The 13,916-nt window shown below is 46.5% G+C and overlaps 1 protein-coding gene across 1 annotated transcript in view; it reads left to right on the top strand.

The window, feature by feature from the left end:
- The window catches only part of POMT2 (protein O-mannosyltransferase 2), a 42,140-nt gene extending 28,604 nt beyond the window's left edge, over positions 1 to 13,536 (top strand). Inside the window, exons 11-21 of the mRNA XM_077910142.1 lie at positions 2,204 to 2,273; positions 3,892 to 3,970; positions 5,345 to 5,496; positions 5,935 to 6,026; positions 7,104 to 7,180; positions 10,272 to 10,343; positions 10,650 to 10,709; positions 10,799 to 10,904; positions 11,797 to 11,937; positions 12,091 to 12,205; positions 13,040 to 13,536. Coding sequence (XP_077766268.1) covers positions 2,204 to 2,273; positions 3,892 to 3,970; positions 5,345 to 5,496; positions 5,935 to 6,026; positions 7,104 to 7,180; positions 10,272 to 10,343; positions 10,650 to 10,709; positions 10,799 to 10,904; positions 11,797 to 11,937; positions 12,091 to 12,205; positions 13,040 to 13,145 — 1,070 coding nt within the window. The 3' untranslated portion in view covers positions 13,146 to 13,536. The remainder of the gene's footprint in view (positions 1 to 2,203; positions 2,274 to 3,891; positions 3,971 to 5,344; positions 5,497 to 5,934; positions 6,027 to 7,103; positions 7,181 to 10,271; positions 10,344 to 10,649; positions 10,710 to 10,798; positions 10,905 to 11,796; positions 11,938 to 12,090; positions 12,206 to 13,039) is intronic.
- The last annotated feature ends 380 nt before the right edge of the window (positions 13,537 to 13,916 follow it).

The raw sequence follows: 13,916 nt of genomic DNA, 5'->3' as shown, positions 1-13,916 counted from the left end.
ATTGATCTCACTTATCCTTTCAACAGCTATTTATTGAGCACCTACTATGTTCCAAGCACTGTTGTCAACATAGGAGATAAACAGTGAGCAAGACAGATAAGATCTCACTCTTAATAGCTGTCATGTTGAAGCTAGAGAGAAGGGCCAAGGTTCAAACTTAATCCAGACTGGTTACCTGTACATGCTGCCAGGGCCTGGTTGAGTCCCCCAGTTGAGGGTACACAGTGGCTGCTCTCATTTCTAATGAGAGCGCATAGCCTTGCAGACCCCAGCATATAGTACAGCTCAAGTTGTCCTGATGTGATAGAGTATTGGTACCCATTGGTCATCCCAGGACTGGACCAGTCAATTGTAGATTTCGGGGCTTATGGCTGGGCTTGTCTAGCCTGGTACTTGAGCCCTCACTCAACATCTGCTGGTCTGCTCCTGATTGGCCTGGGCAAAGCTGCTCTGAAGCACACTTACTGGGCTCTCAGGACTTTATGACATGGGCTATATCAAGATCTTTCTTTGGTCAGGGAGGTAGCTACCTGCAGGCTGTACCTTCTGCTGCAGCTGAGAAGAGGACAGAGGGCATTTCTTGCTCACCTCTGAGCCCCTGCTGATTGTCCTGTGTCATAGGCATTCAGTAAACCCCACCTGGTTCTCAGCCTATCTTGAATCAGCTGCTCCTGAGCCTTTGCATGGCAGTGGGTAGCTATTCATCTAAATTCACCTTTTTTGTTTCTTTCCCCACCTCTTGTTGCTATGGTCTTGAGACTAGAAATGTACACAACCACTGGCTTTGCCTCCTAATCCTCAGTAATATATGTTAGGACACCATTGGTCAGAGTCTGTTTCTATACCTTTATGATACCAGTATTGATTATTTTATCCAACAGAACAAACATAATGGCCTGTCATAGTGAGGAGTTATGAGACAAGACTTACCTCTAAAGTTATATAGGCATGGACCAAATCTTTGAACACCTTTGATCTGTTATTCAATGTGGCTTCTAGGTTAGGGTGGTTGCATTTCCCCCCAAGGAACTGAGGCTCTGTGTGAAGGAAGAGTGCTACAAGCACTTTGGAAAGTGGGAGCCATATAGACTATAAAGGTTTGTGTTCTTTTGGTAGTTTATATATTTCTAGAAATTTATCCATTTTTCTAGGTTGTCCAATTTATTGGCATATAGTTTTTCATAAGATTCTCTTATGGTTGATTGTATTTATGCAGTTGATTGCTACTTCTCTCTGATTTGTGATTTTATTTATTTAGGTCTTTGTGTTCTTGATGGCTACAAACGCCCCTTTCTGCCACCTCCATGTGAAATGAAACTTCATTTGATTTGTCACCTTGCTGACTAATCTTCAAAGATCTTAAAGTCCACATAGGAATGGTCATTTCTACACTTGAGTTCTCTGATTCTCTTAAGAGCTAGTGATTTGTTCTGGCTCATTTCTCTTTCCTGACCAGAGTGTTAGTGTCTCACTGTTGGGGAGAAGTTTGCAAAGATCCTTTTGTATTCCTGATTTGCTGCCATCTCCTTTTCCATTGTTATTGCCTTGCCAGACCTGATCAACTTGGTTTCTAGATCATGTGGTCCCTTTCTTTGTCACTTCATCATTTTCTTTGCCTCACACTTAGCAAGTTTGTTGCCAGAGACAAGATAATGACTGACCAGAATTTGCAGGGTTTAACATTGGACTCTGAGGACAGCTGGGCATGTGGTCATTTACATGGACTTAATTTTTAGAAGACTGTATTTTTACTACTAAAAGGAAAATCTTATTCTTTGACTTCCTGACTTAACCCTCCTGTGGAGGCTCCTGTGCCTGTCAGATAAAGACCACATTTCCTAGCTTGGCATCCAGTGTCTGGCCCTACTTGTTCATACCTTCATCTATTCCCACGGTCTGTCCTGCCCCACCCACTCATATGAAATCATTTGCCATCAATCGGATGTGTTTTGTTCTTTCATACAACTGTGCCCCATTTGTTGACCTGACAAAACTCTCCCCTCCTTAAAGAGTCTTTTCAGGCATATCTCTGAGACACCCTTCTCTGAGACAATGAGGGGCCTTTCTCTTTGTTTGCCCAGCACTCTGTATGTACCTCTAGTGCCTACAGTATTATATTATAACTTTTTCTCGTAGGCCCTCAATTCATACCTGCCTAATGAGTGAATAATTTCAGATATCAATGCTTGTTTCTTTTTGGCAGATCCCTTGGATCCTTCAATCCCAGTGGAGTTTGTACGACATGGAGACATCGTTCGGCTAGAACACAAAGAGTAAGTAAATTTGCTGTCTGGGATGAGTGAGGGTATGGGTGCCAAAGGTAGGGAGTTCTTCTAAGCTGGAAATAAACAAAAGTCAGATTTGAATGAGGCTTTAATAAATGGAACAAGGCTGCTGTGCTAGAATAGGAGATCCATTTTATGAAGTCTGGTGAGATAAGTCAGTTTTGTCTGTCTATTTTGGCTTTGGGGGGCTTTGAACTTTGAAGGTACTGCTCAGTTTTCCTTTCTCTAGAGGAAAAAAAATTTTTGAGTTACCCAAAGCTTCTCAAGCAGCTGCCTTTAGGAAGATATAAAAATCTGTTTCTGAGATTATGGCAAGCTGGTGTATTTAAGTGATGTTTTTACTAAAAATAACAAATAATTCTGGAATAATATGAGAACATCTAAAGCATCAAAGAGCTAACAAGACAGTAGAGAGTTACTAGGCCAAAATTTAAGTGAAGGAGCGGGGGTGGGGTGTGTGTGTGTGAATCCAGAGAAATGAGTAGGATGCTGCAGCGACTTCTGCTTTGATCCCACAATCTTGAGTTTCAGTCTTTGGTTTTGACTGCCCCTTGAGGGAAAGAGTTGTGAATTCAAAGCTCTAGGCATGCCCAAAGTGGTAAATTTATTAAGTGATCCTTCCCCCAAACCTGAAACCCCAAAGGGCTTGATCAGGGGGAGCGGTGTGAGGAGGGGGTATCTCTGGTTCCTGAAAAGTTGTAACTACCAGTTGATCCTCACATGGATTTGTGGCCCAAATTAATTTCATCTGAATGGTCTCAAAATCTTTAGGCCATGAATTTAAATGAACATAATCCTAGCTTGGTAATATCTCCTAGGTGCCTGGCTAAAAGCAAATGTAAATCCTCTTTGGGAAAGACATTGCTATTCATTCCCTCAAGTAGTTTTTCAGTGACAGTGAATAATACATATAAAAGTAACTAAGCATACAAGGAAATAGGGCACCATGTGCAAGAGCAAACAGGAATGATAGATGTCAGAAGCAGCCTTGCAGCCTTTGTGTACTAGAATCATCAAGTATAGTTTTTTTTTTAAAAAATCAGGACATTTCTATTTTTGGAAATTCCCAGAATTTTTATATTGAACACTTACTTCTTATTGTGGGTAAAAGTAAGAACTGTTATAAAACGTACAAAGTAAATAAAAGCCAAAAGAATCCCCCCTTCCCCCATAGATCTCCACTTTGTAAGACTGGTAATGAGGGCAGAAAGAGTTAAACAGGAGGGAGGAGGCTTACATGGCTCAGGCATGTGTAGATTATAAGTCTTAATTTCTTATCCCCAAAGCTGCCTCATGAGTCAGGCAAGCTAAGTGCTTCAAAGCCACCAAATGTGGTAAGTCATCCCCGACTCCTGAAGTTAACCCCTTTCTTGGCATAGTCCAGGACTCCTCCCATCTGTCCCTGCTGCTTTGGCCAATCCTCTGACTCTCTGGATATATTTTGTGAGTAAATAGGCAAGATAATCCTGATACATTTGATTTCATAGTTCAAATTCTAATTTTCTTGCACTAACAGATTACTCTGAACATCCTCAGTAAAAGAGGAGATGTTGCACGTCTCTTTTCTCCAGGATAATGGTGTTTCTCTCTCTCTTTTAACTTCTAGGACTTCTCGGAACCTACACAGTCACTATCATGAGGCCCCCCTGACCCGGAAGCACTATCAGGTCACTGGCTATGGCATAGTAAGTGAGCAACTAGAGAGTGAGCAGGATGTAAAAATATTGTGAGGCCTGGTTCAGAGCCATGTGACAGAAAACATCTTCCTTGGAATTCTGGAATGTTCCTAAGGATGATGGGCTGCATGGAGAATGGGACTGTAGTAACACTGGGAACTTCTTTGCTAGACTTGCTGTGGGAAAAGCAACCTATGAGTCTATTTGTTTCCATCTCTCTCCTTCCATAATAACCATGCCATTTTTATGTTCTGACACTCAATAAATGTCACATATGAATACTATTTGGGTCCCTTTTTAAATCACATTGGACATCGAAGCCATGGACCCGCAAAATGATCGTAGGTGAATATGAAAGTTTATTCTTTGCCAGATCCCAAATCCTTATTGGCTGTTTTTAAGGATTACTTCCCTATTCTGCAGGGGGAGGTTAGCCACATTGCTTTGAGATCTTCTACTACCTTGGGATGATGCAGTTAATAGAAGAAACTCTAGGAGTACTTCTGGCTTGGGGAGTCATTTGGAAACAAAACAACTAGTGGGCAGCTAGACTTTGGACTATCTTACATTCCCTTGCAGGGGTTTTGGTGCATCAGTAAAGCTATGGGCTCCTTAAGGTGGACTTCCCAGCCTTCCTTCTGTTTGCTCATCCCACAGTACTAGAGCGACAGCTCATCTTTTCCTTGTGGGCATCTTCTGAGGAGAATTAGACACAAGTGTGTTAATTTTCAAAATACAATCTCCAAGCCAGACCTTTCTGGCTTAGGTGAGTGAGTGTCCACATGGCCAAGTAATGGGTACAAATGGCCAAAGTCTATTTCTTTTGGCTCAAGGTAATGTCTTGAGTTTGGTTTCAGAGCAGAAACATACGTTTAGGGACGCCTGGGTGGCTCAGTGGTTGAGCGTCTGCCTTTAGCCCAGGGCGTGATCCTGAGTCATGGGATCGAGTCCCACATCAGGTTCCCTGCATGGAGCCTGCTTCTCCCTCTGCCTATGTCTCTGCCGCCTCCCCCCCCGCCCCCCCGTGTCTCTCACTAGTAAATAAATAAAATCTTTAAAAAACAACAACAACAAAACACACACACACACACACAACACAAAAAAACCCCACATACGTTTAGAATTTAAAGTCCTATGAAGTAAAAAATTGGACTGCAGGCTGCAGGAGTTACAGTACTTTTCTTGGTTGTGATAGTGAGCTCTGGGGGAATGTCCATCACTTGGGATGTTTCTGTTGCCCTCTTGTTCCCTTTCCCATCTCATCCATTGAGGCCCGTTTAGTAACATGGTGGCGTCTGAAAGGGTGGCCATCTCCCTCTCCCCATAGATCTTCTCTAAAGTCCTCTTATTTTCATTCTATTTTTTCCTTGATTTATGTGGCAGAACGGGACAGGAGACTCAAATGATTTCTGGCGGATTGAGGTTATAAACAGAAAATTTGGAAACCGGATCAAGGTGCTGAGAAGTCGAATTCGCCTTATCCATCTGGTCACAGGTTGTGTCCTGGGCTCCTCGGGAAAGGTCCTGCCCAAGTGGTGAGTGTCTGGGGTTTCAGTGTCCCAATTGAGGCTCATGCTTTTCCTTTCATACTACAAGGAGTATACCAGAAGCTTCTATTTCCCAGTTATCAGTGTACACCTCATGTTTTCATATTTTTAGTGGCAGATGAAGTGAGAAAGTGAGAAAAAGCATCGGGTGTGTTATAGAGCATAGAACTCCAGAGTTCTTTGGTATTTTATGGCTTCTGATAGTTGAGCAGAATAGTTGTTCATCTGGCTGGACCTTCTAAATACTCTGGGCCTTTCTAAAATAAGAATACTCTTTGCTAGACTCCTCCTAGGATGGTTATGGAATATAAAAGAGTAAAGTTGAAAAAAGCATGGCCTCTGTGTTCTATGAATTTTAAGAGATTCGACATGCAAGTCTCTGGTGAGTTTCACATCTTCTGAGACCTCTGTGACGGCTTTTCACAGGGGCTGGGAACAGTTGGAAGTTACTTGTACCCCATACCTGAAGGAAACCCTCAACTCTATCTGGAATGTGGAGGACCATATCAATCCCAAATGTGAGTGAGATTACTTCCTGGAAACATTTACAAGTAACTCTTGTCTTAGAAAAATCAACTTTCATAGATTCTGTTGCCACTTTATCTCATTGTTGCCATTTCCTGCCTTTTTTGAACCTCGAGTCTTCCTAAGTGTGTCTCAATAGGTGGCTCCTTTTCCTTCCCATCCATGTAAACTTCCCATCCTCCTTAAACTACCCCTGAAGTGACCAGTGACCTTGCTGTGGGCCAGAGCTAATCTCTTCTCATTTCCCTTGCCTCTGTCTGGATTTGACACTTTTCCCTGCTGCCTGTGGTGCCTGTTGCTCTGTCTCATCTCCTTCTGGGCTTTTCTGTACCATGCACCGTGGACACCTCCCACCCTCAAGGCTTAGAGCAGGCTAGTGCTCTCCCTTTACACCCCTGTGTAGGGCTCTCCCCTCCCCACAACCAGCCCACACTTTTACAGAAAGCCCTGGCCCTTGATCTGAGCCCCACATCTATACTCCCAGGCTCCGATTTGACCTCTCTACATCAGTGTCATCTTCAACTCTGTAGTCTTTAGATTCACCATTTGTCCTCCTCAACCACCCCTTTCCAGCTACTGCTTCATTTCCTTTCTCCGTGCTTCCCAGCTTATTCTTCTTACTACCTAATTTAACCAACCAGCTAATTAATTAACTAATTAAACCACTCTTTAGTGGGTCCAGTGGGAAGCCTCGGGGCCCCAGGGAACACTAGTGAATGAGGTGGACTTGGTCCCTGTCCTCACAGACCAGCCTAGCAGGGAGAGCAGCATTTGAGCCTGTTCCACACTGAAGGATGATGGTGCCAAGAGCAGTGGCAGCACTGAGGACAGGGTTCATCTCCTGCTGCCTTTGTATCTCTCCAAATGCCTGATAAGTGATTTGCACAAACTGAAGGGATAATCGAGGATTGGACCAGGCTTTCTTCTGTCTCCTCAGCACTTTTCTCTACTTGTAAGCCAGTGCATCAGGAAATCTATACTCGGACTCCCAGGTACAGTCTTGGTACTATGGACAGCTGTGAGAATGTGCATGTCACTGAGGTTTTCTTCTCTGTCGTTTCTTTGTCTAGTGCCAAACATCAGCTTGGATGTGCTACAGCCCACTTTTCCTGAAATCTTGCTGGAATCCCACATGGTGATGATCCGGGTACTGTGGCCCCCTCTTATTTGAAGGCTTCTCCATGAGCTCTTGGCCATCCACAAATTTGCATCATAGATCAATAGCCATGGTATAGATCCACTGTCCCCTGGTGGAGGACTTTGAAAGGGCCTTCACTCCTGGATTACTGGGTCTTCAAAGGCATTTCCTTTATCACAGAATGGTCGTGGTGATGATGATGACAATGACGATGGTAATGATGGTGATGACAGCAGATACCAATGCACACTAATGTAGCTCTTATGTGTCAGATGCCTCTAAGCACTGTACTGTACTATTTTTTTGTACTGTACTATTATTCCATAGTTATCACTATTCTACGGAGACTATTGTCCCTACTTTCGAGATGAGGGAATCAAGGCACAGAGAGGTTAAAGAATTTGCCCAGGGTCACAGAACTAAATGAAAGAGGTGGATCCAGGCTTCAAAGCCAGGCTGGCAGGCTTTCAGAGTCAGTGCTGGTTACCTCTATACTCTTCCGCTTTGTCTTTTTTTTTTTAAGATTTTATTTTTTTGAGAGAGAGAGTGTGTGAGCAAGAAAGAGAACATAAGTGGAGGGAGGCAGAGGGAGAAACAGACTCTCTCCGCTGAGCAGGGATCCTGATGTGGGGCTGGATCCCAGGACCCCAGGATCAATGACCTGAGCCAAGGGCAGACACTTAACTGGCTGAGCCACCCAGGTGCCCCTACATTCTTCTGCTTCTAAGTGATTCTCAAATCTGTTCAAATGGCAGAGTCCCTGAAAACCAGAGTGCTCTTGGTTGAAGATCTTGAGAAATTGATAGTTCATTCCATTATATGAAACTAGAATGAATTAAGATGAATAGCTGATCTGAGCATGTTGTTTGTCTATAGCAGAAAGTGCCCACTCATGTTCCTAGACACGGGAACTGTTTAGGAGCATGGTTGAGTCTTTTGCAGTTTTTGTAAGACTCATTGTTTGTACTCTCCATCATTAGTCTCTCACAGCAGTCCTAGCCTCAAAGGTGTAAAAAACAATTGAGAGAGATTTTTTTTTTAAATTTTAAGATTTTATTTATTTATTCATGAGAGACATAGAGAGAGAGGCAGAGACACAGGCAGAGGGAGAAGCAGGCTCCATGCAGGAAGCCCGATGTGGAACTTGATCCCGGGTCTCCAGGATCACGCCCTGGACTGAAGGCATCACTAAACCGCTGAGCCCCTGGGGCTGCCCGAGAGAGATTTTTAAATTGAGAAAGTTCTACCACTAACTTAATGTCTCCCCTGTTCAGTAGAGAAACCCTTTGCTTTTCCTCTGGTTTATGGAAAGCTAATGTCCTGCAGGAACGATGTTTAAGAATCCCTATATCTCTAGCCAGGTATGTGATTATCACTCCACCTACAGTGTCACAGGGAGGTGTGTGATTATCACTCTACCCACAGTGTCACAGGGAGGTGTAGTGGTTATTTTCCCCTGCTGAGTTGCTGTCAAGTGGACTTTCCTGGAAGTGATTATGTAAGCAGTACTCAGTAAATATAGTTGACTTATTTCACCAGATTAGATTTTAAAAATTCAAATTTTATGTCCTTTCTGTACATTTAGAGGTGATGACTTGACATTAAGTGATCTCCAGGTCACTTCTTCTCTGACTCCCTGCTTGTAACTGTCACTGTGGCCTGATGACATAGCTATTTGAATTCGTGCCTGTCAGTCAAAATATCATTCTGTGTCTTGGGTAGAATTTTAAGACTTAAGTCTAAATAGCCTTGTTTTTTTCTTTCATTATCTAAGAGGTAGAGCCATAGAGTAAAAGTGCATCAGGGAACTTTCTTATTCAACCAATATAGAGTCAGGGAAGAGTGATCAAAATAGTCCAGACGACAGAAACTGCATGGGATAGGGCTCTTCTGCCCACTGAATGGAGGGTCTGAATTCTGTGCAGAAAAGGCTGCCTTGTCTCCTGAGGTCAGCTGGAACGAGCCCACTTTAGATTTTAAGCATAGAGAATTATGTATAAATGCATAGGCTTGTAATGAGTATATACTTTTCCTTCCTTGCATTTCTTGGATTAGTAAAGGCGCTGGATTTCTGAGATTAATGCAATCAACAAGATGCCTCTGGTTGTTTATAACTCTGGCTGGAATCCCCGAGCCCGGGACTGAACTACACTGGTTTGAAGGAATTGATTTTCCTTAGCAGCTCCTCTGGGGCCCAGGATGATTCATTCTTCGTTCTGAGGCCCTTCATTAGAGAAGCCCTGACCCAACTCATAGCACCTTACTCCTGTTCTTGGGAAGTGCCTTCTCAATGTGTTCTGATAATCAGGATGACACCAGTCTTGGAGCTTAGTATCCAGGGTCCTGATCTTTTCCTTCTGATTTTTGAAAAGCCCTGATTTTGGCATAGAGAGGCAGATTGTTGGACAGTCTTGGTTACTGGATTAAATGGGCTGAGTCTGGGTCCTTCAGGCTAAAGTGTGCATTTTGAATGGGGATAATATCACCCCAGGGGGTAAAATAGATTCTTGGAGGGCAAAAAACTCTTAACTTTATAATGTATGAGGCATCCGTAGTCATCCAGTATGTAAACACATTTGCAATATAGCTGTGGTGGTAAAATGTCATGGGAGGCATTTAGGAAAAAAATGTCTAAGAAGTCCCAAGAGGAACAAGAAAAAAAAAAAAAAGCTGAGAAACACTAGACTAAAGTAACTTTTTCCAAGTCCAGGAGCTCATCAGAGTGTCTGGCTTTGTGTTTGAAACTGGCTTTCAACCACAAGTCGGAGGGCACAAGTCATCCTGATTTTGTATCTCCCACTAGTCCTCTTGAAACCTTCTCCTAGGTCTGGAAGATGAGTGTATGTCATTCTTCTTTCTCTCAAGCGTAGTGGGTCTGAATGGACTGTCTGTGGTGGCAGTGGAAGGTTGTGTGTTGGGAGAAGTAGGCAGTTGTAAGCAGGTGATCAGTGACTGAGAACAAGCACCAGATTCTTCTCTGCAAGAGACATGGAGATTTCTCCTGACAGCTGGCTATATGTGAGAATATACATACTCCACATTTCTGGCACCCCTCTAGATCTCTGCCTTGACTAGCTGCTTTTCTGCCGTTTTCCTGCAGGGGAACAATGGTCTCAAACCCAAGGACAATGAGTTCACGTCCAAACCCTGGCACTGGCCTATCAACTATCAGGTAGGGCTTGAGGCTGGAGCTGCTCCTAGGAAACAGGGCCAAAAAAGAGACCATTGAGACTTGGTGGGGGTAAGGTGGGGTGACTGGGCAAGGCCTTGCCTGGCATGAGATGGCCGGAGACAGGGCTCTGTTCTCTGTCCTGATTTCAACCCGGCCTTCCCAGAGAGCTCACATAGAATCGGCACTTTCTGAGCCTTCTGCCCAGGCCCCCTATCTGTGGAAGGTAACTGGTCTTCCTCCCTGCCGAAGCACCCATGGCTGGGATACACTGGACCCTGGATCAGCAGGGTGTCCTTTGCCCTGCAGGGCCTGCGTTTCTCAGGGATCAATGATACAGACTTCCGCGTGTATCTGCTTGGCAACCCGGTGAGTACCCTGCACACTCCCTGCGTGGGCCCTTAGCCTGGACCCTTGGGGGGCTCTCCTCTCACCCACCCGTTCTCCTTCCCATGCAGGTGATTTGGTGGCTGAATCTGTTGAGCATTGCCCTCTACCTCCTCTTGGGCAGCATCATTGCTGTAGCTGTGCAAAGAGGGACCCACCTGCCTGCGGAGGTTGAAGGTTAGTCCCTTGGGCTCTCCCTCCCCTGACCTAGCAGCTGGCCCAAACCTGCACTGCCGATGGGCCATTCTGCCCTCATCCCTCACTTTTTTCCTTCTCCTTTGCTTTTTAAAGCTCAGTCACCACAGCCCAGGACTATGTTAAACACTCCATCCTTCCAGCACCCCCGTAGAATAGACCATTCTTAATTCCCATTTTATGACTTAGGAGGCAAAGGCACAAAGAGAAGAGACTTGTCCCAGGATATATATTAGTAAGTTTAGAGCTGAGGTTCGAGCAGTCTGACTACAGAGCCCTCACTTTTTAGCCTCTATGTCCTGTAGAGAGCTGCCCACCTTTCCTTCTCTGTCCCTCCCTGCTCCATGGCCCTGTCCTCCAGTGGGGAAGGGACCACAGCCCCTGAGACATTCCCACAGGCTCTTTTTACCCTGTGTAGCTCCTGTGTGAACAGCGACAGCCCTAGACCCCCTTTCTGCCCTCCATCCTCATCTCTGACTTCACCTTTGCCCCGTCTGGCACTGCAAAAATCTATGTGGCAGCAAAGATGTGGGACATGGCAGTGGGGTGGGAGCAGCTGGCTGTGAGGCGTGCAGCATCTTGGTTTCTTTAGAGGCTGGACTGCCTCCTGCTGCTGTTTGGTGCACCTGCACAGGTGCTGAGACCTCTCTCAACAGGTGGTGATCAGAGCTCTTGAGGGCCAGCTGCTTATGTCTTCCAGCTGCTGTAAGCTTGCTTAGCAGCTTGCTTAGCGTGCTCCAGATGAGGGAAGGCAGGCTCAGTAAGGCGACATGGCTTAGTCTAGTCACACAGCAAGGAAGGGCAGAGCTGGACAAAAGCCTGGGGTCTCTGCCCCTCCCTGGCTGCTGACTAAGCTGCGCTGGTTGGGGCCCAGGGCTGTCCCAGGTCCTGCTGCAAGGAGGCGGTCAGCTCCTGCTCGGCTGGATGCTCCATTACTTCCCATTCTTCCTGATGGGCCGGATCCTCTACTTCCACCACTACTTCCCAGCCATGCTCTTCTCCAGCATGTTGACAGGTGAGCGCGGCCTACCGGGATTGGGTAGAAGAGTGGGGGAGCAGCACTGAGGGGGAGTCTCTGCTTCCTGACCTGGGGTGGCTCTTTTGTGTTATATCCTGGGAAGTCGTCTTCTATTAGGCCAATGCTAGGTCTCTTTCTTCTTTCTCCTAGGAATTCTGTGGGATACTCTCCTGCGGCTCTGTGCCTGGAGTCTGGCCTCTTCTTTCCTGGCCAGGGGTGTATATATGGTGGGAATCCTGAGCCTGCTCCTGGGAACTGCCTACAGGTGAATATCCCTTACCCCGGGCATTGCTGCCCCCCTGCTCCTGGCCCACAATTCTGATTTCTGTGCCTTTGATGCATTTTAGAATCCCCTGGGGAGCTTTGAAAGCACACTGGTGTCTGGGGCCCATCCCCAGAGGCTCTGATTCAACTGAGCCAGTTTTCAGAGCTCCCCAGGTAACCCAAATGCATAGTAGGAAAGGAGAAACCTGGGACTAACTGTGCATCCTTCCTTATTGCCAGCGGGTCCCAGCTTTTGTACCACCCTCGCACACTGGCTGCCTCTCTTTAGTTCCCGTGGCTCCCCACTGCATAGCCCTGGAGGGGGTGGGGTGAGGGAGAGAGTGGGGAGAGGGGTGTGGGGTGTGGCTCAGAATAACCCAGAGAAGGAGGGTGTTGTTTGGCAAGCCTCACTACCCGCCTCCCCTTCCTGCCAGCCTCACAGATCCCCTATTGAGAGTCACTGGCCTTTAGGGGCCAGGGAGGCAGCATTAAAGTGTGTACAGGAAATGGTGGGCCTGTGACCTGAGGGCACATGCACATTTTAACAAGTACTCTGAGCCAAACAGCTACCACCAGACCCCGGGACTGGTCTCTCCCCTGGGCCTCCTGGGAAGAGCCCTTTCCTTCATTGTCATTAAGATAGCATCTGCCAAGCTCCCAGACTAGTGTGCCCACATGGTGAACTCAGACACTGTGACGAGAAAGAGTGGGCCTTGTAGGTGGAGAAGAGCTGATAAGCTCCAGCAGGGGGTGTGAAATTTCAAAGATCTGTGGGGCCCCTTGCCCCTGCCCAGCACTGGATGCCAACTGCCTCCCTCTGGATTCTCTCTTACAGCTTCTACCTCTTCCACCCTCTGGCTTATGGGATGGTTGGTCCCCTTGCCCAGGACCCCGGAAGTCCCATGGCAGGACTAAGGTGGCTTGAATCATGGGACTTTTGAGGCTCCTGCAAGGACTCCAGCCTGAGTCCTGGAACGTTCTGGGGCAGCCAGCTGTGCAGCCAGGATCTGGACCTCCCAGCTGTGGGCAAAGCTGCCCGAGGAGCCCGAGGAATTCTGCTACCCGCCAGGACCAAGCTCTGCGAGCCTCCCCGGAATTTAACCCAACACTAGGGAGACCCACAGCTCTGTCTGCAGAGATTCCACCACTGGGAATGGCTTGGCAACAGAGAACATCTCTCAGGCCCATTTCCCTGAGTGTGCAACCTAAGGAAGGATGAATGTGAGAGAGAATGGGTGTGAGTGTGTGGGAGTGTGAGACTTCATTTGCCCATATACCTGTGGACAGCTGACTATCAAAAACTCTGAGAAATAGACCAGGGCTACCATAGTATTTTCTGGTATTTCTTTCACACTGGATTTGGTTTGAAAGCAAGAGCTATCAAAAATTCTCTGACCTCCAAGAAGGCTGAGCTCACTGGCCCCACTTTGGGATATCACCAAGGGCAGAGCAGATGGGGGCCATCAGATCTGTGCCACCCTTCTCCCCACGAACACACCCATACCACTGAGTGCCCCTGAGCAGGAGGGCCAGCCTCCCAGCTGCTTCCCTGGGTAGCAGCTGCTGGGAAGTCTCTGGCAGCAGGTGGCTGTGCTTCCTGCCTGTAGTGTGCACAGAGGACTGGGCTCTGGAGCCAGTGGCCAGGAACTTACCAGCCCTTGGTTCCTTGATCTCTGAGAAAGTTACATGGTGACTGGTGGGAGGAATGGCGT

The sequence above is a fragment of the Canis aureus genome, chromosome 9 (genome assembly GCF_053574225.1).
Source record: "Canis aureus isolate CA01 chromosome 9, VMU_Caureus_v.1.0, whole genome shotgun sequence".
In the NCBI taxonomy this organism is placed as follows: Eukaryota; Metazoa; Chordata; class Mammalia; order Carnivora; family Canidae; genus Canis; species Canis aureus.
Note: the sequence above shows the minus strand (reverse complement) of the source record. Positions and strands in the feature narration are given on the sequence as shown.